Below are 25,921 nucleotides of genomic sequence, written 5' to 3'. Positions count from 1 at the left end.
TAATCTGTAGTTTACACACTTCAGCCCCTACTGCTGCATATTCACCCCACTGACCAACAGTGATAACAAGGATCAGGGAGGCAGGGAAAAAGGCAGGAGGGCTAAAGCAAATTATTTTGGGGGTAGTGGAAGCTGGAATGGAGAGTAATATGAAATCAGCTTGCCAAGTGAGCAGAAAAGTGATAACGGGGAGAGGGAGGGAGGGAGCTTGCAGAGCATGTATAAAACTGGAGAGAGCAGAGAGTCTGTTTGGGTATAAGCCAGGACAGTTAAGCATCTGTGGGATGTTTAAGATTGGGATGGGGAAGGATGTTTGTTAAGGTTGCATTTTAATTAATCTCTTAAAATAGCTTTCTGATATAAAGAAATTATAGATGAGGGTTCAAAGGGTTAAAATCTGTTTTAGTTGGGGAAAACCGTATGTTTTATTATTTTCAGATTGCACAGAAATATCTTGCAGCTGTTCTATTGAATCCAGTTTCAGCATTATCAAAATCATTTTCTATTTACTACAATGACATTCTCAGTTGTTCATGTAGACAGTGCCCTACAATCCAGAAAAGGAAAGTTTTGTTATCTCTAACCCAGGTAGCAGCTAAATACCACACAGTGCTCACTCACTGCCCATCCCTGGTGGGATGGGGAGGAGAATCAGGAAAGGGTAAAGCCTGTGGGCTGAGGAAACACTTTCAGGATTGAAATAAAGTAAAATATGATAGTAATAGTAATTAAAATGGGTATAACAAAGAGAGGGAGAGAAACTCCAAGAAAAACAGATGATGCTCAGTATAGTTGTTCATCACCTGCTGACTGATGCCCAGCCCATTCCAGAGCAGGGATTGGCCCCTCCTGGCCAACTCCCCAAGTTTATACACTGGGCAGGATGTTCTATATGGAGTATCCCTTTGGCCAGTTTGGCTCAGCTGTCCTCTGTACACTCTCCTCCAGTCCTCTTGTGCAGCTGCTCAGGGGCAGAGAGTGAGACACTGAAAAGTGCTTGACTCAGGGTAAGCACAGCTTAGCAACAACCAAAACATCATCATCAACATTAGCCTCCTATGGAGTCCAAACCCCAGCACTGTACCAGCAATAAAGAGGGAAATTAAGCTGATCCCAGCTGAACCCAGGACACACACAAAAATCATGTTTGTGATCTTCCCTTCCAGACTGAAAAATGAAGGGTCGAAGCCATCAAAACTTGAAACATTATAGTCAGAACCAAACTTTTCTAAATCTTGATTTTAACAAATACAGAATGAACAAACTGACAGACTACTCAGGAAACTGGATTTATATCACAGTCAATGTCAATTTTTGTGTTACAGGCAAAGCCATTAAACATGCACGAGAATTCTTATTTACAGGAGAGGCAGGAATGAGGAGGGGCATTCCAAAGGTTTTGGTTGTCATCACTGATGGGCGATCACAAGATGATGTGAACAAAGTCTCCAGAGAAATGCAACTAGATGGTAAATTGTGTGATTTTAAAAACAACTCACATGCTCTTTTTTTCTCATTAATTGCCTAAGTGAGGGCATAAGGTAAGGATAGCCTTTGCTTCAGATTTTCAGTTTTAAAGAAAACAGCAATTGCTGAGAAACACAGAATATCACTAGGATATGATTAGACTCTGGATATTTTTGGCAGCAGTGCTAAAATCATGTAGTAGTTAATGGAATTGTTCCCAGAATAAAGATGTTGGGGAATATGATCCTGAGAATTTGGATTGTCATCTATAAAGTGTAGTCTAGTGGTTATGTGCAAATTGAACTATTTTGTTTTCTACACAAAAGGTCTATTGAAAGTTCTTATACTGTTTCTGACCTGTTCTCGTATTACACTAATTACCTCTAGGAATTTTTTTAAAGCTTCAATTTTAGAGCTTTAAGCAGCCACACCATGTTGTGAGTCTAAGTGTAAGAAGTGGATTAATTGTTGTAGAAGTTTGTACCAAAACTGAAAGGACACAATGTGCCACCTGGCACAAAACTAAAGAATGGAAGAAAAAAACTATCTTCCTTTTAATGTGAGGTGACCTGAAGAGAAATTACATTTGTGGCTTTTATTTGCTTTTAGCTTTGACAGCCATGAAATTCCCAGTGTAGCTCACTGATTTCTGAAACCCAACATAATTGTCCAGCTTGGCTGCCTCCTTGTTTGTTGCTAGGTGCTGAGTGTAGAGGCTTCATCAATAAAGCATATGACAAAACACTGGGCTTGCATGACCTGTTTTAAGTAGCAGTTAAGAAAACTGTATTTGTGAATAAATTGGAGTTTGTGTCTAAGCTGAACAGAAAATGTTCATCTCTCAGGGAAGTCTTGCAGTTGCATTATTAGCTCCTGGACTGGGAATGGCCTCCAGAGAAGAAGGCACTTTGTAGGGGTTCACTTGCAGGGATGGGGCACACGATGCCCCTCTCCCATTTCCCCTGGAATGTCCTGCACAATGAGGCTGCAGACAGGTTGGAACAGGCACTGATGGGCATCTGTGACAGAGGCTGGCACAAAGAGGTGCTGATCTTGGATGAGACTTGAAGATATTGTCATAATGTATTAAGTCAAAGTTTTATTATACTGAAAGCTCTGCAGAAGGTGATGAATGCCCCTGGTTCTCATCCAAACTTAAAGATAATATTGCTTGACTGGAATAAATTTGTGACTGAGCCATGCTATATCCAGTATATCCCTTAACTGTATTTAGCCTGATGTAGAGGGGTTTTTTCCTTCATCTCTTATAGAAAGGAAAATGTTGAAAACTTATGTCTCCTGAAACATGTAGGGTAGAGTTTCCATTTGATTTAAATCCTTTAAGTCAGGCTCATATTTTGAAAAATATTCATACTAAATATATAGAACAGATGCAACCGGTGCAGTTAAATTGCTGATGAAATGAGAATGCATTTATTTCAGTGTTCACTCATGAAGCAGCAGTGCCTTGAAATAATATATGTACTAACACGTGGCATAGAAAAAATCTGTAAATAACCTGCAGGAAATTAATTTCTCTACCTTGTATTTATTCTGTACTTGATACATGAATAATTTTGTGTAATACAGTATTATTAATACTGTATTACAGTATTAATAAATTAAAAATCAAATTAAATTTTAAAAGTATTTAAACATATGCTAAAGCTTTAAACTACTGAGTAGACATATATCTTCAGGAAAACGCTTCAAGTTTAACTAATTAAGCATAAATAGCCAGAAGAAATATTTCACAGAGAATGTTTTGCTTTTATTTTAGATTACATACGTGAATTTTCTCATGCTATAGGTTAATAATTAAATGTCCAAGTTGGTGTTTAATCAGGAAAGGAGTCAGGGCAAATACAGTTGTGTTCGTATTGTATTTCCACTCTCAAAATGAATGACACCCAGGAGTGTTCTTTTTTGTTTTACAGGTTTTACCTTTTTTGCTATTGGAGTGGCTGATGCTGACTATTCAGAATTAGTTAATATTGGCAGCAAGCCCAGTGAAAGACATGTCTTCTTCGTGGATGACTTTGATGCCTTTACAAAGATTGAAGATGAGCTGATCACTTTTGTTTGTGAAACTGCATCAGCAAGTTAGCCATTTCAATTTATATTTGTTTCTAAAATAACTGCTAAATACTGGGGAGATTGTAACTATTAATTTTCTATTAAGACAAATTCTTGATCTTTTTAATATAACTTACTGCTGACTTTATAATGTTATTTTCACAGAAGATTAAGGAAATGAAGGTGTTGTGACTTCAAAATAATTAATGGTTGTTTCTTTAAAGCTAGAATACAGTCACTGGTTGTCAAAAACTCATTTCAACTGTTGTTGATGTTTTAGAGTCATTGAAGATAATGATATTTTATTTTCTAGGCTACTGGGGGTTAAAGTTAAAGAATACTGTGACTTATTCAAGTCACATGGTTAATTTATTAATAGAGATCAAATCCTTAATGTTTTTGTTATGAAGTTGATGAGTTGCAGCCTAAGCAAAAGCATGAAACACACACAAATTCTGAAATCTGTGAGAAAGCCACACTTCTGCCTCTTCATGAAAAATAAGGAATAGACATTCCAGAGCAACACTTAATGATTATTGGTCAGCAAGTCACATGCTTTTAGGTGTGTGCCCACAATATATTTCCTTGTTTATAAGCCAGGAAGCAGGCACTGTGTAGTTGATGTGAACCATTTGTGATTGTAAGGAGTCCTTGTGCACAGGGTTGTGTGAGTTATCATGAGATTGTGAATTGTCAGAGCTGGTAAGTAAAAATAATCTTGTTTGTGAGCCACCAGTTCTGAGATTTTGACCATGAGTTCTATTTTCAATGGTAGAGAGAATGTTAAATATTGACAGTTGTCAACAGTATCATATATTGGTCATTTGTGCTTGTTTTCTAAAAGTGATCTTCAAATGTGAGTATCCTGGGGTGCCATATTTGGTTGACATGCTGCTCTGGGCTTGTTGATTTCCCAGGGCACCTTTCCTGAAATATATTAGTGACCTTTCTTCCCTGCCAAAAGAAATGTATAAATCAGATTTACAGCTATTTAAAATGTGAGCACACATCTTAGGGATTGTTCTGGTTTCTCTTGCTCATGGAAACTGTAGTGGAGTTTGAAAAGGTCACCTGCAGTACTTGAACTTGAGATGGGTTAGGCTGGAGAAGCTCATAAACAGAGAATTAGGGAAATATAAGACATACTTCATTTTATGCAACAGGCAGCGAATTTGTTGGGTTTTTTCCCAATAAATTTGAAATTGCTGAAGAGGTTGTGAAGGCAGGTTTATAGGGAGGATTAGACAAGTTAACAGACAGGAAATCCATAAAAATATATTATATGGAGCACACAGGGAGCACCCCTTAATAGCTTTGTTACAACCCTTGGGGATCCTGAGAAGCATTGACAGAATGGAGTAGAAAGTGGCCAGGTCTGCCTGTCCTTCCTACCCAACCTCTCCTTCTTTACCTGCTCTTGGGGGTAGATTGCTGAGTTTAAGTCAAAGTACGTGATTGTTCTGACTCAGTGGGACATCTCTTGTATTCTTAAATATATCTTTTTTTCCTTTACAGCCTGCCCACTGGTAGTTAAAGATGGCAATAATTTTGCAGGTACAGTATTTTTGTGTTCATTTTTGTTTCTGGTTTATGGAATAATTTGTAATACATTATTTTCACGGTATTAGGCAATACATTTCCCTTCATGCTAACAGGCAATGAAACTCTTAGATACAATTGGAGTTGTCTTTTTTTGTATTTTCTAATGCAGTATTAATTTAAATTAATAAATATACCTTTTGATATCTTCCAGGATTTAAAATGATGGAAATGTTTGGTTTGGTTGAAAAGGAATTTTCAGCTGTGGAAGGGGTTTCCATGGAACCTGGTACATTTAATGTTTTCCCATGTTACAGACTGCACAAGGATGCTCTGGTATCCCAGCCTACCAAGTATGTGTTCACATATAAATACTCAAAAAACACATGAAGATAATTTTCTAGTGCAGGCAATTATTCATTTCAGGGAATAGTATTTTTAAGTCAGAAGAGCAGAGGTGCTAATGTATATCTGCAATGTACTGATGAATAGAAAAACTGTTTGCTGCTCTGACCCTTCAATCTGTTTAATTCAAAAATAACATTTGGAGGTAAAAGTAGGCAAGCCCACTGGCTATTTTGGTTTTCCCATGAGCCTGTTTCAGGCTTGTGTCGGTGTAACACCTGGAAATTTCGTGCAGGCACACGTCTGGGAAGATTCCAGTCTGCAGCACTTTGTGAAAGGTGCCTCTGGAATGCAGGTTGAAGTCTCATAGAGTTCAGCATGTCCTTGAAACAAGGGTCAGAATGAAAGCCTGACCTTCTTCAGCTGTCCTCAGTGGCTTCTCCTGCCATCTGTGTCCAGCCATGGGTTACAGAGGAGTAGCTGCCATCTAGTCCCTTCCTGGGAGGCAGGACATCTTCCAGTCACAGGGACTGGGCCTTGGGAGGGTTGTGGAGGAGGCCATGAAGAATCCCCTGACTGAACTTTTACAGTCATTCCTCAGAGAGGAAGTGATGGAAACCCTGTTTCTGTATAAACAGTGTCTGTGTTGTGTTGGGTTCCTCTCAGTCCAGACCCCCACTGCATTTTAAGTGGCACCAGAGAGAAGCAGTGGCTCTGATGTATTACATGTGGGAAGGTTAATGAAAAATATGCTTTATCTAGGATAATTAAGAAAGAAAAACAATAAGGGGGATTGAAGGCTTATATTAGGTATCATCAGAATGTGTAATTGTCCTGTTGCGTCTCATTTGGAATTGTACTTCTTGGTGCTGTTTCACATTCTCCTTGTTTTGTTTCCTACTGGGTCTTGATGGACTGAAATGTCAAGGGATTAATATTTCTCACTTCTTTTCCCCTTTCTGCTTCTTTCTAATTTGATCTGCTGCCTTTATATGCTATTCTCTAGTTGCCACCCAGTCTTACTGCTTCATTAGACTTTCACTCCTTTTCATGGTTCAGAGAACACCTTTCTCTTGATGATCCACAGGTACGTCTGAAAAATACCACTTAGCTTTGTCACTTCATCTGTGCACTGAATGCCTTTAATTTTATTTTCCTTTTTGAGCTCTGTATCCCAAACCTTGCATTTAACCCACCCTGCTTATTGAATTGTCTTTCATTCTTGCACAATGGGCACACTGTAAAAACACACTTTTATCTATCGAGTTCCCCTTCTTTCTCTATGGGAAATGGGCAGTGTAACTTCACACTTGCTCATCTACTGAGACTGTGCAGAATACATTGATGATATCATGTTAACTCTTTTTTCAGCATGATTCATGTGATGTGCCAGAAACACCTAAAAGGAATGGGTCATATTTGGGGAAAATAAATTGTTTGAATAACTTTTGAGACTTCTTTCAGATCCCCTTACTACAATTTTAAGGAATCAGACTAATTAACATTTAACACACAGATGTCTCAGACACGTGCCCAAATGTTTCACTTTGGGATTTGATAACAAAGCATTAAATTAAACTTGAAGTAAGAAATAATGAATTTTTTTTTAATGACATAAAGTATTTATTTTATATCATAAACTTCCTTTCTCTTCTGCATAAATTCTAGGAAACCAGATTGCATTTCAGTATGTGATCTGTTCTGACTTCACTTTCTTTTGTATTGGCTTTGAAATGTATAAACTCCATTCTCTATATTTTATAAAGCTTCCTGTAACAGTCTGTCACTCCTAATTTTAATCCATTTGTAATGGTTTAATGACAAAGGACATGTCTATTGAGACTGGTCTTCCAAGCTATTTCCATTGTCTCCTAAATCAAACAATTTCAAAGGTCTTGAGAGTGGCTATTCTTCGTTAAAAGCTTTAAATATAATTAGTTTCAGCTTTACTTCCAACTGACCTCTGATTTGATCTTCAAATTAAAAAAAAGTTAAATTTTAAGGTCAATTTTGTAAATTCAAGGGAGACAATAACTTCTACTTTCTTCATAAGCATTCTTTTAGAGTTATCAAGCTGAGTAGATTTTATAGATACATATTGCTTTTCATTCTTGCTTTATAAGGAAATATACTGAGTAATAGGAAGCATGTAGAGCAAAATTCTGATGAGTAAATCACCAGATTTACCATTGTTTTCAAAGCCATTATTTCTCTTACAGGTATTTGCATCCTGAAGGTCTCCCTTCTGATTACACCATCACGTTTCTCTTTCGGATACTGCCGGACACACCTCAGGAGCCCTTTGCTCTTTGGGAGATTTTAAATGAAGCCTATGAACCACTGGTTGGAGTTATTTTAGATAGTATGTGGTTTGTGTTTTATTGAGGATTTTAACTGTACATGTGATTAATTCTGTGTCTAGTTTTATTATTGCCAGTGTTTCAATGTGCTGCCAGATCAACCACCTGAATCTGGCAGGGAGTTATCTCTAATGCATGGGTTTTAGATTCAATTTAACTGAATTTAATTTGGAGTTAGAGTCAAATTTTGAGTTAACTGCTTTAAGCTGGATTCCAAGGATCTATACTAGATGCAATTTGATGTGAGGTACTCATCTGCTTTTAAGATTTCCAGTGCTTTGAATCTGATTCCGATCAAATCTGTCTTGATATGGGCCAGTGGGACTGGGAGCATAAGTAGAGGAAATGCAGTCTGGTGAAAAGCAGAGTTAGGACCACAGACATGAACTCTTGATGGCTCTTGGTTTTACTTGGTTTTGCTTTCATAATTGTGAAACAGGGATTAAAATTTACACATTTTTACTGTTGGGAAGATGAAGCTACTGTGATACCTGTTCTTGATAGCTGCCAGTTTGTCATCTTGAAATAGGTGGGAATTAGATATTCAGCCAGCTTGAGGAAGAGTTTTTCTTGTCCAGCTCTCACAGAGAATGAATGAGAGAGTAGAACCAGGTAGACATGGGTGAGGTAGACTCAGAACTGCTGGTCCATCCTTCCTGTCAAACCAGGATGGAGCATTTCTCTGATATAACTTGTTACTTCCAGGTCAGGGTCAGTGTGTTGTTTATGAATGTGTTTCACTAATATTTGAGCTATCATCTTTGGTCTGCTTTGTTAAATGCAAATTGACTCTTTCAAATATTGTATCAGAACTTTTCTTTAACAGAGCCCTTCATTTTGATCTCACACAGATGGTGGAAAAACTCTGACTTTCTTTAACTATGACTACAAAGGAGATTTTCAAACCGTAACATTTGAAGGCCCTGAAATAAGGAAGATATTTTATGGGAGTTTTCATAAGGTTAGTAATGACAATAGGGAGAAAAAGCACTCTGAATAAAAACTTGTGAGTTTTTCATGTTTCAAAATCATGTTTCATGAGGTCAGTTACTGCCAGAAAAAAAAGTTTATTTTGCACCACCTGCCTTACTGTCATATGTCTCTTTGCAGTATTAGCTTAACATTAAACAAATCATGATTTTTATCACAAAGCTGATGTGTTAAATTTTTATCTCGTACTTCTTGCCTGTATTTTAGAGTTCATTCAAAATACATATCTTGAAAAGTAATTTAGAAATAAATCAGCTTTTCCTTTTAAGATTTGGATTGGTGGTGTCATTCAAAATAAAATGTCGAAAAATCATTTTTTAATCAGTTGTAATTTTAAAATATATTTTAAGTGTTGTGCCATGTTGAACTTTCTTCTGTTATTTGAGAACTTTTAACATTCTTTCTGAAAGCAGGTGAAGCGATGCTGGGATTGCAGCACCTATTGGTTCTAGAGGGTAGTTTTGCCATTGATGTTTTTTCCTGATGTTTGGATCTTTCCTAAACAAAACAAACAAACAAACACCCTGAGAGTTTGCTTATGACAGGACAGTTGTAGCTAGTCCTCCCTACTGGGAGTGTCTCTGCTGCATCATTGAGGGACAACAGAGTGTGATCAAGGCAGAAGGAAAGAATGTAGTTGTTATGCTCTGCTTTTTGTACAGCATTTGATGTAATTTGGTTTTTTCAGTGTAAAAACTTCACTATGACAGCATTTGCTGTCAGTGTATAATTTACAAACTAAATTTTACTGCTTAGTTTTGTCTTCTGCAAGTTGCTGGCTATAATGGCTGTAATGGTGAAATCCAATGCCCCGTACAAGGAAAAAACACATAAAACAAGGTTCTGTGGGATCTGAGTGGTAAATGAACATTGTGCAGATCTTCTGTTGGGACAAAATATTTATTTATTGAATAAATCATGTAAGTTGCAAATTTATTTGCAGATGTTCCACAAGTAGAAAAATAAACCAAATTAATTCAACAATTTACAATCATACAATAATTCAGGTTGGAAGGGACCTCTAGAGGTTACCTGGGTTATTTGCTTTGAAGTGTTCTTTGAGTTTCATTAGCAAACATGGAATTAGGAGCTCATTTCAAAAAATGCCCCCTTTTTCCCAAGGAAAGAGCACATATATCTCATATGCTCCTTTGTACATTAAAGCATCTTATCTTTTGCTCAGTTGCATGTTGTTATCAGCAAGACCACAGCCAAGATAATTATTGACTGCAAGGAAGTGGGTGAGAAGACCATTAATGCAGCAGGGAATATTAGTTCTGATGGCATAGAAGTGCTGGGGAGGATGGTGAGATCCAGGGGACCAAGAGACAATTCTGCACCGGTGAGTGGAACAGTAACAACTCTTTCTAATATTTAAAATATTCTAAAAATCAACTGTTTGGGAACTTTGCAGTCAATTTTAACTTGAAGCCAAGTGATTTGGTATTTTAAATAGTAAAGTTCTGGCATTTCAAAAATTCTGCAAAAGCCTGTAGTAGTTGTCAACTTTGGCAAAATCCATTTTTTATTATTTTAATAAATGAAATAATAAAATAAATTTTGTTGAAATGTTATTCTCAAAAACATATGTAAACACAGTTGATGCATTCAGATATTACTTGTGTTCCAAAAATAATTACATGGAGTAATATCATGTATAACTCCTTTGCCTGGAATGATTAAAACTTTGATTTTTAAAATATTCTGTAATTATTCTCCATGTCTCTTATTCCCTCTGATTCTTTGTTTGCCCCTTAATTCACTGTTTGTTCATTAAAAAATTGAACTGGTTTGGCATGGGCTGTCTCCAAAAGCTCCCATCTTAGTATACCTAGCTCTTTTATAATATCAGACATTTTAATTGTGAGAAGTCTCCCCTCTCCCCCAGTTTAAGTGCTCATTCATTCCTCTGAAGTTATTCTCTCAGAAGCAGCAACTGATTATTCTTTCTGCATGACAGCCAATGCACGTCTTTCAGTTTTGTTTTGTTTTGTTTGAGGGGCTTTGACTTTTTTGTGCGTAGTAGTGTTTGCTAATTTTCCTTGAACTTTCTTGACCCTAGAATGAGTTTAGCAGAGAATGTGAACCTTGAACCAAAGATTGACTTGAATAAGAATGAGGTTTCAAATATGTATTTACTTGTTAATATATGAAAATACTCTTGTTTAGTAAAAAATAAGCCCTCAGAATAAGTCTCTGTATGAAAAGAAAGAGCTTTTAGGACTCAAATGGATGGATAATAATTATATGAAGCCTGAAAGACAATTACACAGAGGAACCTTTGTAGACACATTCCAACAGAAACAGAAAAAGACAGACTTAGGAAATCTTAGAATTAGAGAAGCCTTTGTAAAGAAGTGGAAAGAAATGTGTCTTTTGTTGGAACATAGGAATCTATAAAAAAAAATAAGACTGCCCACTCACTAAAAAATTTGATTTTGTTCAAATGAACTGTAAAGCTGATGTATGATTAGAAATGCGTAGATGAAGATGAAAATTCTTTAGTAGGGTTAAGCTGTCTTCTAGTATTATAATATATACCGAATTAGAAACAAATCAAGAAAGCACCCAAATACCATCCTCTGGAGTTTCCATTCTGCACAATTTATGTATATGGTGCAGTACTTCTTTAAATAGTCATATTTAAAACATGAATGAGTTGGTTTCCTACTCCAAGATTTGGAGGACATCAAAGGAATCTAGTAGGGGGCAGGATAGAAGTTCTCAGAAGAGCTACTAGATATATAAATATCTTAGTTTTAGAGATGCTTATTACATAAAATAAAAGTAAGCAGGCAGTTACTTTGGAACACAATTGTAGATGTTTTGCTGTAACTGTATTCACATGGGACATTTTAACATTCTTGGAATGTTTTTTGTGTATTTTTAAAATAAATCAACACAGAGCAGTCCTTTGAGTTTTGCCAGACATTTCAATTTTGAGGAAATATAATTGTACCAGAGTTTTCTTTCCCATCAATATATACAGTGTGCAATGGCAAAATGAACAGGCAAAGATGGATGGGTGGATGGATGGATGGATGGATGGATGGAGAGATAGATAGATAGATCGATAGATAGATCAAAAAGGGATTAGGCTCAAGGTTCCTAACCCTTTTAACACTCCTGAATGAGTCATCTCAGGATTAGATTGTAGCCAGAGCAATGAACCCTGACTGGGACCTGCAGCAAGTAATGTTTTCTATTCCTTCACTGGGATTTAATGAAAAGCCCAACTTTAAAATATTATCTACAATTTACAGACCTTCTCTTTATTGATGCTTCCTCCTCTTTGAACCTTATTTGATTGCATGTGTATGTACTGTTAATAATATTGTCTAAGGTGGTCTGTTGAGAAACATTTGCAGAGCTGTAACCTGGTTAGATGAGGACTTTTCCACCTTATTTATTCTGCTTGTGGGGCTGGATGTTTAGAAATCAAAATCATTATGAATGCATAGACTTATGAATAAATGTTTAAGAGTAGCAAAGGAAGATTTGTTTAGGGTTTTAGCTTGAGTCAGAGCAATCCACATAATGTTTTTAAAAAAGAATACTGAGTCATCCAACATTTGGTTGGTGAATACAGCATTTCTGTTTGCTCTTTAATTTACATACTTTATTCCTATGGATGTCCAGATTGCCTAGTCCAGACAAAATGAATGCATGTGCACACCTATCAATAAATTTTGTTATTCTACCATTGTTCAGGATAATAGAATAGCTCAGGATGGACTGGGTTATGGAACAAAATGACAGTACAACTTATCTTCTGAACCTAAGGTGCTCTCTACAGCTCTGGTTTTGCTGCACCCTTTTTCTGGGGTGTTTGATTTGCTTAAGAGCAGAATCATGCAAATGCCCAGGTATTCTGTGTCCCAGAGCAGTGTGTGCCTGCACTTTTATCTGCTGCTGCACTAGTGGGGCCTCCTGGAGTTAGGAGCTTAGGGATGTGCAGCAAAGAGGGAGACTAAGTGGCTCCACGTGGAGCCATCTTCCATTTGACACAGACATGGACACAGACTTGTTGGAGTTAGGGTGGCCCTCCATGGAGCCAAACTGAGAGTCCAAATGCTGTCTTCATGCTGCACTTCAGCTGTCTGAGGTGTTTTGCATGGTGTCAGCTCATTGTGCCTCATCTGTAGTACAGCAAATCTACAAACCAGCTAATCTGCCGGCAGGTGAGAAGAATGTATATTTATATGAAAGGTGCCTTTATTTAAAAAATAATATTTGATTTTATAAGGAAAAAAATGAGGCAAAACCAAAGGTGCACATATGTAGTTCATTTTAACAGCTTTAGAAGCAATGCAGTTATAGGAAAATGATAAAATTCATTCCTCTGTTCTGATCTTAAAATAATGTCACTGAAAATAACGGGAACAAACCCAGCATTCTGTCTCTAGCAGTTCCTTGAATTTTTTAACATGTGGGGTTAATTTAATGGGATGTTCTGTTCCATACCATTCTGTATTCAGTATGCACATAAACAAGGCATGGAAAAAGAATAGAAATAGTAACAGAAGAAAGCTTCATCTCTGTAAAACCCTTTGTTCAGTGAGGGCTGTAAAGGAGATAATTGGTTTTACCATTGAGTCCTATTTAGTATATTGTTTCTGAGTATCTAGCAGCCACTATTTTCAGCAAATGTGTGTATTCTTTCAGATTAAATTCTTGTCCAAATCATGTTCCCAGAACTGGGATGGGAATTTTTTTTTTTGCCCAAAGTTGTCACGTGGTGACCAAACTTCTCCCCATTCTTAATCTATCATTGCCTGGGGATAATACGGATAAGAGAGGGCATATTCTAAAGTAAAATTAAACTGGAAAAAATGAGAAATATTATTTGTGGCTCAGCTCCAGTATAAGTAATAGTCTACAGAAGACCTTGTCCCAGATAAAATATGAACAGCAGACCAGAGGGTCGAGAGGAATTATTCAGAGAAGCTAAACTCTCTTTCTCCTGACTCTTGATGTCCTTTTTGCTATAAAAATATACTGGAAGACACCATTGGGCAAAGTAAGGAATTTAAGCAAGGAGTGGGGGAAAATTAACAAATGCATGCAGCATTTAACCTTGAACAGCTTTGCTTAATTAATGTAATGTCTGATAGTTCAGATGATTTGGTTGGACATACATTTGGTCGAAGCAGTGGATTCACCATTTAAGTGTGCTATTTGTGGCTTACTGCTCAAAGTCAAAAGACTTTGTCTAATCTGAGTGGTTGAATCAAGTTGGCTTTGCTTGCTGATGGTTCCATTTTGCACTGATCTTACATTTAATAGTCATGTTGTACATCACCCTTGTTTTGAAACAGCTGCAGTTACAGATGTTTGACATTATTTGTGCTACCTCATGGGCCAATCGAGACAAATGCTGTGAACTTCCTGGCTTGGTAAGAAACCTCTTTCAATAACTGTAGAATTTATCTTTTATTTTCTGCTTTGTTGAGACAAATGTTTTATTGTGAATAAAATGCTTAGAAGTTTTTGAAAAAGCCCATCACTGCTTAGATTACTTGTCCTATTGAAAGTCAATTAGACATATTTTTCTAAATCACGTGGGTGCTTTTCAGTACTGTGTTTTAGACTGTGCTAAATACTACATCTTAGACTGATAAAATACCTAGCATTTGAAGTTCTGCACGTCATTCTTCTCCTATCTTAACCTTTTCATAGAGAGATGAGGAAAATTGTCCTGCCCTTCCTCATGCTTGTTCCTGTTCAGAAGCCAATAAGGGTCCCCTTGGACCTCCTGGACCACCGGTAAGGTTTTATTCAGCTTTGTAGTGAACTGTACCAAATAGTCCACTGGCCACCTTTATTTCAAAACTGTGGATTTGCTGCCATTGTATAGCTAGTAAGGTTAAATTACACTTTCAAGTGCTGGTAAAGAGATAAAATTATACTCAGTTTATAATGAAGATGCTATTAATTGTGTAAAGAAGGATTATGCTGAAGCAGTTGGGGTATTCTTTAGACCTGGAACCCTTTTATCTGTCTGCAGCATTAGATACCTCATTGGTAGTGCCATTTATTTCCAAATTTTTAATAACCTCTCTGTCTACTCTAGCAGATGTGTATTAAATATAGCTTGGAGTTTATATTTCTGAAATGCTCAGTTTACAGAATTCTTATCAATTAAAGATATGGAACATGACAATACCACTTATGTAGTATGTGATGAAAGAAGACTTTTCTGTCTTAAAAGCCCTACCAAAGGAAAATACTTATTGGAAAGCAGAACTGGAAGTACAGGTTCTTCTGAGAGTTCTTAAAGGCAAAGAGGTATCCAAGAGCCGTGAAGGGAAGAAATAATGAAATAATCTGCCTTTGTGGAAAGTTAAATTTAATAAAAAAAAAAAAATTTCCAGTGAATGTTGAAATGTACACTGTTACAACTTTTACATTTGCTTAGTGGTGTCATTTTGATGGCACTCATTAAGAGTTTGCTCTGTAGGTGTTAAGTGTGTGTCTAAGTTCCTTGTGTAGCCAGTGGAACTAGGTAGTCTCTTGTAAAAGACAGTTATTTAACTTCCCCTCTATGTTAGTGTAGTATCTTAGATGGAATAAATCTCCTTTCTCTTCATTGGCTTGTGGAAACTCAGACAATGAATCAGACCAGACAGTGGAGACACAAGCCCACTAAATTCTGAGAACCCAATCTGGCATCCCAAGGCTGATTTTTATCAATTTAGAAAGGCTCTGCAATGGTTCATTATTGGTTTGGTTTAACAAGAATCCTGATTGGGAGATTTGTTGAATGGTCATGGTTTTTTTCTGTTAAGACTAGATAAATATGATTGGTATCTTAGGGCTGCTTGCTGAGTGAGTTTGAGATGAGGGTCTCTTGTGAAAAGTTTGAACTGCATATTTCTCAGCTCATACTGTGTCCTGGACGTTCCAAAGGCATGTTTTTAAATGAAAGAGACAGGGAAGAAAGTAAAGGAAAATGTCTTTGGTGTTAAAGTACACAAAACACATGAGATGCATGTTTAACAACAAAATCGACTTGCACATAAGGCCTTCAGATGGGAGGTCCTAGCAGACATTAATCCTCCTGACAGCTCAGAGGGTAGTCTTTCTGCAAGAACTATTCTTCAAGCTCTGGCATAAAAAGCTGGAAAGAAATTCAGGAGGAAATTCACTTAAGAGCTGCATCTTGAACAAGGAGAAAATATTCTGTTCTGCTATTTGAATATAGGTTATTAAACAAGTATGGATTAAAGTTTCATTTCCACATTTTAGCATCTAGTTTGTGTTCTCTAAAAAATTGGATAATTCACATAAAAGTGTCACTTAAATTAAGTAGTTTGACCACATGTCACAGTAAAATGAAAACTGTTTGAAAATTATTTGACTGGAAGGATGTGTATTACTATAGTTCAAAATATATATGAATCAGGAATTGCTAAGGCTTAACCCAGTAGTAAAATAATGTACTTCTATATATTACATTTAGGATTAACCATGTTTTGAATAGCATGGTGCCAGGCAAGAGGAAGCTTAAAATCAAGCAGAAAAATCACTGCCAAGGCAGGGAAATATGTGATTCTGGAACTCAGCCTGTTACAAGTGATTCTTTTTTGCCAGACAGTTAGATGGTAGAGCTTTGCAAAAAAAAAAAAAAAAAAAAAAAAAAAAAAAAAAAAATTAAGTTTAAGTCCAATGAAAAAAGCAGAGCAAAAGGATTAAAGTCAGTGTTCATCTCTGCGCCAACCAAAAGTCAGAAAGTCAGATGTGCTATTGTCTGATCAGGAGTGCTCCAAGTCATTAAAATGTCATGTGACTTTTCTCCAAGCCAAGGATTCTTCTGTTTCAGACATCAGGATCCTACCATGTAGCCAGTTTTAAACATTAGGTTAAAAAAACTCCAAATAAAATGCTTTCATTTGTTTGGGACAGTAAATGTAGAAAGAATTTTTAACCTTTTAGAAAATGCTTCACTTCAGATAAGACAAAAAGTTGTTTAGAGTTAAGATTATCTGGCAATTTTCATCATGGGATACTGCTTTCATGGCTTCACTTTTGGCAGAATTTGATCCTGCTGTCTGGAGTTCCCCACACAAAGTAAAAATGAGATATCACAGAAAACTAATGCCTGCATTTGAAAGAAACACTGCAGAATTGAAGGTGAAGGAGCCAAAATTGTTGAAGGATTGGAGAAGCTTAGCTCTCAAAAATAAAAAAGCTTTCAGTGCTTCATAGGTTTTGACTACTAAAAAGAAATTAGGAGGTGTCTTGGTAACAGTAGATTAAGATCTATTTCTGGGGGAAAGCACTGGCTGCTAAGAAGTTCTTCAAAATAAGGGAAGGAGGCATAACATGAATTTTTTGCCACAGAAAGAAGCACAAAAAAAAAAAATTGAAATTAATCACACAGGCTTAGAAGTGCTGGGGAATAACCACAAAAACAAGTTTATTAAAAAAATAAACATTTTTTAATGTTTAAAAAAAACATAAAAGGGGGCCTCTTCTGTTGCTTTCAACTTAAATAAATGTTCTTCTGGAAACTGTGCTTTTTCCAAGCAAGGTTATTGGGTTCAGAACATGGAGAAGTGTACCAACTTCAGCATGAATCTGAAAGCATATAATTTAATGGCTCAGCATCAGGCTATTTCTGAGCATATAGTCTTAGTAAAAATACAATCCATTTATGAGAACAAAATGGGAGAAAACTGTGACTGTGTTTATGATCAAAAGTTGCAGTTATTGTGCTGAGGAATTTTTTGATCTCAGAGTTAGGAGTAAGGTAGAGGAAAGAGAAAGGACAGCAGATTGGAATGCAGAAATGTATCTGGAATTTTGCAAGTGTCATTTGGAACTTGGTTCCATGGAGAACATGGGATAAGAGTTTAGCATCAGAGCTGGCTGTGGTGGAATGAGTCGTGGCCATAGAGATGTGGGATGGAAGAGAGAAGCCTGAAGGAGCTGGGAGAGGTGGTGGAAAATTGTTCTGTGATCACACATGGGAAGACCATATCATGACACTTTCATTGAAGGGCAAAGAGTACTCTGGGATTTCCAGACATTTCTGTTATTTCTCCTGTTTAAAGTCTCATTGATACTGCATATAAGCATATTTCCCATTCTTAATGCTTTAATTTAACTGCTGTTATTTTTGTAAGTACTTATTGTAGCTTCTAAAGAGTTCTCTTCAGTTATGGTGTCTAGTTGTACAAGGTCCTTTCTGAGTACAATGAATACCTGTAAAGCTCATATTCCAAGAGATTAGGCAATATATTCAGATGGGGGAAGAGGGAAATTTATGTGAAAAAAAAGTTATTTGTGCGTCCTAGAACAGAAAGCACATGTAGATGTTGTTGCAAAGCACATTCATGGCAGCCATCCACAGATGTATGGTACTCCAGTGTCTCAGATGATACTAATAAAAAAGGCAAAAGTTGGTTAATAAATGATGAGCAGATGTAGGCATTGTTGAAGAAAGCAAAAAAGAGAAAAATGTCCAAAAGAGCCCAAAAGAGCATTTTACCTAAGAATAGCTCCAAATTAAACCATGGTGCAGGTCTAGTAGACTCTGGAGTTTTCCTCACTGAAAACTATTCCTAAGTCATTAGAATAGCAGAATTAATTATAGAACAGTTTATGTTGGAAAAGACCTTTGAGATTATTGATTCCAGCCATTATCCCAGTACTGCCACGTCTGTCACTAAACCATGTCCCCAAGTGCCACAGCTATGTTTTTTAAACACCTGTGGGGATGGTGACTCCACCATGCCCCTGGGCAGCCTGTTCTAAAGCTTGACAACACTTTTTGTGAATAAATTTTTCATAATATCCAATGGAAAACTCCCACAGTTCAATTTTAGGCCACTTTCTCTCATCTTGTCACTGTTAGCTGGCAGAAGAGCCTGACCCCCACCTGAGTACAGCCTCCTTCCAGGGAGTTGTAAGGATTGATAAGGTCTCCCCTGAGCCTCCTTTTCTCCAGGCTGAACACCCCCAGCTCCCTCAGCTGCCCCTCACCTGAGTTGTGATCCAGACCCTTCCCCAGCTCTGTTGCCCTTCTTTGGATGTGCCCCAGACCCTCAATGTCCTTCTTGCAGTGAGGGACACAGGATTCGAGGTGTGGCCTCACCAGTGCTGAGTGCAGGGGGACAATCCCTGCCCAGTCCTGCGGGTCACACTGTTTCTGATCCAGGCCAGGATGCCATTGGCCTTTCTGGGAACTCGGTCTTTAACAAAGTGATTTTGGTGAGAACAGACAGATGTGCAGGAGGTTTCAGCAACTGGAAGGGAACCCATGGCCACGTTTCTATCCATATCATAGCCTCCAGTGTTATTTTGATTCTTACGTAGTGTGCATTCTTGGCTCTAAAAAGTAGTCACATCTGTGTTTAAATCTGTTCCTGTGTATGGCCACACTTCAGTATGTTCAGTTTAATGACTCCAGTGGAAGGATATCGACAGGATACTTACTGATTCTTGAACGCTGATTCAGGAACAGGAAGAATCTGTTTGGGCTTCTCAGGATTTCATTTCTGTTTGAGAGTTTTGGTTTTCAGTGAGTCCCATGCTTGTGCTTTACAGGGTGGTCCAGGTGTCAGAGGTGCCAAAGGTCATCGTGGTGATCCAGGTCCAAAGGTACTTTTTATAGAACTTTACATTTGACAGATGCATGGGTTCTTAGTTTATCTCTGCTGCATGGAAACCTTGAAATTAATTCCAGATTGTCTCTGGCGTTTTTGAGGAAAAAACATAGTGAAATGTCATTGGCATTTGCTGTGGCTCTTTCCAAAACAATTACTTTTTCTATTTGTTCCTTGATAAAAGATATAAAATTCAGAATACTGCTTTCACAGCATAAATAATATTTTTTTTTTAGTACTTATAAAGAAACCAGACAGTTTTAAATTGAACCCTAACTGCTCAATCATATTAACTCATATTTCAGATGTTTTTGAATCTATTGGTATTTAATTCTTCAAACAGAAGCTGCCTTTGTCCATATGATAAGAGTTTAACTTATGTCCTGTGCTACTTTAGGGACCAGATGGACCTCGAGGTGAAATTGGTGTTCCTGGACCGCAGGGACCTCCAGGACCACAAGGACCCAGTGGACTTTCTATTCAAGGGCTTCCAGTGAGACTTAAAAAATCAATAGGCTTTTTTCTGTGATCTTTTAAACAGCAAATAGCTTACCTAGACTGAAATAACTTTTGGTGTTGTGACCAGAATCTGAATTTCAATATTTGAGGTGAAATCACAGATGTGGGTTTGACCTCTAGTGAATGCGTGTTCGATGCCAAAATTTCTGTTTTTTTATTTTGAACTGAATTTTCAGTCAGCTGAAAGTATTTGATTGCAGGTTGAATATGACCTGGGTATTATAACTCAAGCCTGGAGTCAAGTGAAAATAAATTGCAGTGGGGGTTGTGACATGGCACTAGACCAAAATGTTAATATTTTCTCTTTTTCTGGCTGTATTGCTCATCACAGATCAGTTCTGACTTGAAAGGTGTACTCAAGCAAGAACACCATATTCTCTGCCAAAATTAAGCAATAATATTCATTACATAATAAAATCTATCATCAGAGGAAGTGATTAGACCTGGACTTTGCAAGGCTGTTATGAAATAAGTCACAGAATTTCATCATAAACAAACATTGTTAGAATAATGAACCAGTGGCACTTACCTTGTTTCATACACCTCTCCAGCAGATGGGTACAAAAAAGCCTAGAAAAGTAGTAATATATACTTTTTCTGCTATTTTTTTCAAATTTACTACATTATAATACAATTTCTTTTTTTTTCCAGCTTATGGGATACTAATGAAAAATACAATGGCTTACCAAATCTGTGTATTTTTTGATTATGTTATCATAGTTAATAATAAGAATACTTTAATTATAAGAGCAGTTATTTCATAGAGAAATTGTTTTTACATCAAAATTAAAGTTTATTTATTATCTAGAAAAGTATATTCTTCTCATGCACATGTACCATAGAAACATGCCTAGTTTCCACAGAAAACCCTTTTTTTCAGCATTATTGGAGATACTGCTGAGGCCTGAAGTGAAAATAATTCCTTTAAAGAGAAAAAGAAAATAGCTACCTTTCTTTTTGTAACATAATGGCTATAGTTTTATCATGATATGATAAAACTATAACGCTTATGGAACCTTTACAGTTAGTTTTATTTTTTATAACTTCTACGTTTGCATTTTTGCAAATAAGAGTCTGTATGTTTACTTTTCAGAAACAAACGTAGTCTATTTTCTTACTGGTTGCTCTGTTTTGTTTTTTTTTTAAGAAGCTGAAGGGAACTATTAAAAATAGAAAAGTAATCATATATTTGGTTTATTATGTGTGATTGTTTATTTGCAGGGGCCACCAGGTGAAAAGGGAGAGAAGGGAGATCTTGGTTTTCCTGGCCTGCAGGTATTCTCTATTGTATATTCTGTCACTTACTAAGTTTGAATGCTGAATTGACATCATTGTGAATTTAGGGCACATTTTCCAAACTTCTGAGAAATGTGTTGTTGGGGTGAATTTGAACAGGGATTTAGAAAGAGGAGGAATCCAGGGTAGGCTGGTGTGCAGTGACCAATTCACTTGGGCTTGAAGAGCTGGTTACTTTCTTGTTTGATGCTGAAATTGTGTCTCTGTAGACTCAACACCTCTGCATTTTAATGATGTGTGTTTCCCCATCTCTCATTTCACAGAAATGCCTTCTTTACTGAATCTCTTCTATGGTGCCACCCATTATTGAGCTCACTGGTTCCATTTATCCAGAACATGCCATGAAGTTTCACTTGAAAACTTAGTTGGATTCTGCTAATTTAATCTCATAATTTTTCTCTCCTTCTATAATGCTTAGGGTGTCCCAGGAGCATCAGGTTCACCAGGAAGAGATGGAGCTCAAGGTCAAAGGGTAAGCTAAAATCAGTCTGTTTTACACGTGTTTTGTTCCTGTTCTGTAAGGGAAATGTTTCCCAACATGGTTGATTTATTTTAATTTATGCCACCTCTGTCCTTTCTGGAGATCATCTCTCTTTGCCAATAGGCACAGGAGGATGGACATCCTTCTGTCTGCTGATCAGAGCTGAGGTGTGTAATGGGAACCCTGCACAATGCCTGTGCTTTATCCATTTGGTAGAAGTAGATGTTACTTGTGTTCAGCACTGCCAGTTAATCTCTTGGCTTATATAATTAAAATTAAATGGTTGTTAAATGGTATATAATTAGTATGCAATCCAATACAATGATCAAAATTTGCTTTCTAGCTAATTAATGAAACAGAGACAACTACAAGGGAATTTAACGTAGAATGTAGAATGAGACCTGCAGAAACAGGTGACATGAAGAAAAGGTGAAAAATAATACCAAAATTTAGTCAACATTATTCTGCTCCTGGTAAAACAACTGCAGATACTTACAGTCTGTCTAGGAGCCAGTAAAAGAAAATTAATTTCCATTTGTGCAGTTAAGCCTATAAGTCCTCTTCTTTGTCTCCTTGGGGAGACTTCTGTTTCATTATAAGTCAGATTCAGGAAAGTTATTGCTAGCATAGTAATACATTTCTGTCTACAGCAGAAGTTCATTATATAACTTTTCATTTCATTTGAGCAAGATTTACATACTCATGATCCTTTTTTTGGAAATGTTAATGTAACTTGAACTACAGAGAAATCTGGGAATTCTTTAATTTTCTGACCTTGGTATAAAAAACCCCAAACCCTGTAGCAAAACATGTATTTGAACTCACTATTATGAATTTAAACATTGGCATATCATTATGACTAGAAGTAATTCCACTGAAGTTACTGTAGAACTTGGACAATAGATAAATGTGGTTTTTTTCTCTAAAAATCAAGAAAAGAAAGGCATTTTCTTAATATAAAGATTTATGCAATATTATCATCAGATGAATAATGTAATTGGAGGAATAACCTTCTAATTTTCAATTAAATTGTATTGAGATATGTAAGTAAATGCATTTTTTCCCTTACTTTATAATACCGTGATGTATTATGGTTTTGCATGTTTTTATGTCTTTTTTTTGACTGCATTGGAATATTTCCCTCTAAATTGCCCAACTTTCATGCCACCTGTTCATCTCCAGGTTAATGAGACCTGGACCCTGATAAACATTTGGGTTTTTGCCATGTTCTGTCTAGTCTTTGTCCTGGACAGGTTGAGATGGTGCTGAACATTGTACAAGTGAGTGCTTTGTGCCTCCTCCCTCTGCATTCCTGATCATCAGGGACATTGAGGTGCCTGCATTTCAAGGAGAAAAGAACTCTGTTTTTATGTTATTCTGTAGCTGACTTCATATTTAGCAGAGGATGCCCTCAGCCATGCATGGAGGCAGAGGTGGTCTAGTTGTCCCACGTGTGGGAGTTACCAGGTTGTTGCAGAGATGAGAAAAGCTGCGGAAAACTAGAGCTGCAAAAGCTTTTTATACAACCTGGAAAAGTCATGTGGTTTTCATTCTGTAGAATACCCCACTGTTGTCTATAAAAAGGTAGGGCAATTACATAAATTGCCTGTTTTTATAGATATGGTAGTAATGCTTTGTTTGTGTGTTCTCTTTCTTTTTGCTATTAATCATGGGAGCTGGATAAACAGCCCAGAGCTCATAAAATTAGTTCTGTTAGCCTGGTATTGTCTCTGTGTGACCCTTAAGAAATGTTGTCCAGCTATATTTATTTCTATGGCAACAAATAATTATCCTATACTGATTTTATGGTGTTGTAACTAATTTGATTCCTGTGAAGTTATGACAACATTGAATTGCTTTTAATTGGTGAAGTTCCAAACTAATTATTTCACTGCAGTCTCTTTGAAGACCCAGCACTTTAAAAAGAGATAATTCTGAAGGGCATAACTTCAGCAGCAAAGGGGAACTGGAAAATTCCTGGAACTAAATTGCCTATTTGTATAATGTTCCTTTTGTTAGGTTTCCTCCTGTTAGCCAAGATGCCAAACTGTTTTGCAAGTACTATACGACTAGAACTGAGATTTTCTGTGTTTTTCTTACCTTAGTTATCCCTTCCTATTTAGTATTTATTTATCTTTAAATATTTTAATTATAGTGCTACTAGTGCTGTAGAATACTTAGGCAGGTTGCTAAATCACACTGATTTTAATGGATGGTAAGCATAGGGCTGATATTTTTTGAGAGATCTCTGAGAACTTTGAACTGGGTATAATGTGATATTAGACTCATGAAGTGCTGAAATGGAGATTTTCTTTCCTTCAGTCCCTGATAATTGGAATAACTTCACTTTTACAGTTTGCTTTCCCATCTTTTTGTTTTGATTTTTAGTGTTCATACTTTCTGATTTGCTTTTTGAAATCAGTTGAGGAAAGGATTTGATTTTCCTTTCTAATGTTGTAGTTCAACACTTAAGCTATAAAATTTCTTTTTTGTATTTCTGAACTTGGTTTTTAGTCCCTAATTTATTTGCTTTTACTTGGGTTTTAGAAAGAAATTGAACATCTTCCCTGCCAGTTATGTGAATTCATAAAAAATTCATTTTCATAATGACATAACCTTTCTATGAAGAAGAAATAAATATAAAAATACTTTGTAAATGTTGAATCAGAATTAAAAAAAGGTTATTTCTGATAATAAAGCAAATATTCTGAATGTGAATATATTTTATACCTGTCTGGTAACCTGTTTAAATCTACATCTCAGACTCCACATGAGGAACAGTCCCCTCCTCTTTCCTCAGCTTCCAGAGCATCAGGAAAGATTTTATTAGTGTAAAACAACTTTTTTGGGTTTTTTTATGTGTGGCTGGAGCTGTGGTTGTTTGGTGTCCTTTCTTGCTGCCCCATATTTGCAGCTAGCAGTACAGGGGGCTTTTAGTAAAGAGAATAGATCATGTTTCTCCACCAGTAGTCCCAAGCATTTCATGTTGAAAGACAGATCTTGAATTGGCAGTCATGTGTCCCAGGCTGCAGGGGTTTTTAAAAGGCTCTACATGAAAGTCTTTCAAGCCTGACTCAGTAGCTTCAGTTAAGTTTTTGCTGGTATCTAGTCCTACTTGAAAAGTCACCTCTCCACAAGGTCCCCCAAACAAATTCCAGCCTACTGAAAGCTCAAGAGTTTATAAGGGGGTCAGCAGCAGTACTGATTTCAGCAGACTTGAGACTTTACCAGTGATGCCATTTGTATTTTGGCAAATAAAATCCCTTCAAAAAATTCTGTCAGAGTTACACTTCTTCTCTAGAAATGATATAAACCTTGAAGACCTACATCCTAGTTCACACATCAAAATCTGTCCTATTCTGCTCTTGGACATGGAGTTCCATGGGAAAGAATCAGTGGCTTTGTGCAGAGTCATTTCAATCCTGGAAGTGACAGAGCTATGTAATTCCTACAGTGTGCTATGTAATTCCTCCAGTCATCCCCCTTGGATTAGAGGTGGTTAAGCAAAGAGGAGAATTCAATAAATGGGAGATTAAATAGCATCTACAAGGCTTCAGTACTCAGAATACAACTTTGTGAATTCTCACTGTGTTTTATTTTCTTCTACATTACACACACCAAAAATTATGGGAGGAAGAGCCAGAAGAAATAAATTCCCACTCTTCCTGCCAATTTCCTGGTACTTACTAATCTCTGCTCTCAGCTCAAAAGTTCAGACTGAGTGTCAGATCCATTCTGGCCATCAGGTGGTCTGAGTAACATCATCTTCAAATGCTGCTGGCAGCACAAACAAATACCTTAGTCTTTTACCAGCATGAGAGAATAGGTATTGCCATACTCTTTCTTGAACAAGGCTTCTATTTGATTTATATATAGCAATTTTCACATCTAGCAAATACAGTAGGAGATGATCTTTTGTGGGCGATACAGACACAATGCCAAGAGAAATAAACCCTAGAAGAATATATAGGAGGTGATTACTGAGCAGCCAGGAATAAAAGCACTGCTCAGAAGAAAGAAATTGTGAAATATATTCCAAGAAAATGTATTTTGAGCATACATAATGCTACTCTTTGACTGGGTTTGGACAAGAGAAAGACATACAGTTTTATTTTTCTTTAGAAGCTTGTGTGAATCCACACTACATCCTAGAAGTCAGTGGAAAGCACTATATTTCCCTCCTCCTAGTTAAATTAAGCCCTTAAAAGGGTCATTTGAGTTTTCATCCTGCTTTGGAA

At 36.8% G+C, this 25,921-nt stretch overlaps 1 protein-coding gene across 1 annotated transcript in view; it reads left to right on the top strand.

Annotated features, from left to right (window-relative positions):
- COL14A1 (collagen type XIV alpha 1 chain) overlaps nt 1–25,921 on the top strand; it is a 109,575-nt gene that overhangs the window by 68,081 nt on the left and 15,573 nt on the right. The window contains exons 28-40 of the mRNA XM_021546489.3: nt 1,326–1,469; nt 3,405–3,569; nt 5,059–5,097; nt 5,297–5,435; nt 7,647–7,789; nt 8,639–8,748; nt 9,961–10,119; nt 14,096–14,173; nt 14,457–14,543; nt 19,329–19,382; nt 19,785–19,880; nt 21,128–21,181; nt 21,621–21,674. Of these exons, the coding sequence (XP_021402164.1) occupies nt 1,326–1,469; nt 3,405–3,569; nt 5,059–5,097; nt 5,297–5,435; nt 7,647–7,789; nt 8,639–8,748; nt 9,961–10,119; nt 14,096–14,173; nt 14,457–14,543; nt 19,329–19,382; nt 19,785–19,880; nt 21,128–21,181; nt 21,621–21,674 (1,322 nt within the window). The remainder of the gene's footprint in view (nt 1–1,325; nt 1,470–3,404; nt 3,570–5,058; nt 5,098–5,296; nt 5,436–7,646; nt 7,790–8,638; nt 8,749–9,960; nt 10,120–14,095; nt 14,174–14,456; nt 14,544–19,328; nt 19,383–19,784; nt 19,881–21,127; nt 21,182–21,620; nt 21,675–25,921) is intronic.

This window comes from Lonchura striata, chromosome 1, assembly GCF_046129695.1.
Source record: "Lonchura striata isolate bLonStr1 chromosome 1, bLonStr1.mat, whole genome shotgun sequence".
Taxonomy (NCBI): domain Eukaryota; kingdom Metazoa; phylum Chordata; class Aves; order Passeriformes; family Estrildidae; genus Lonchura; species Lonchura striata.
The sequence above is the reverse complement of the archived record's forward strand: the minus strand, read 5'-3'. Positions and strand labels throughout refer to the sequence as shown.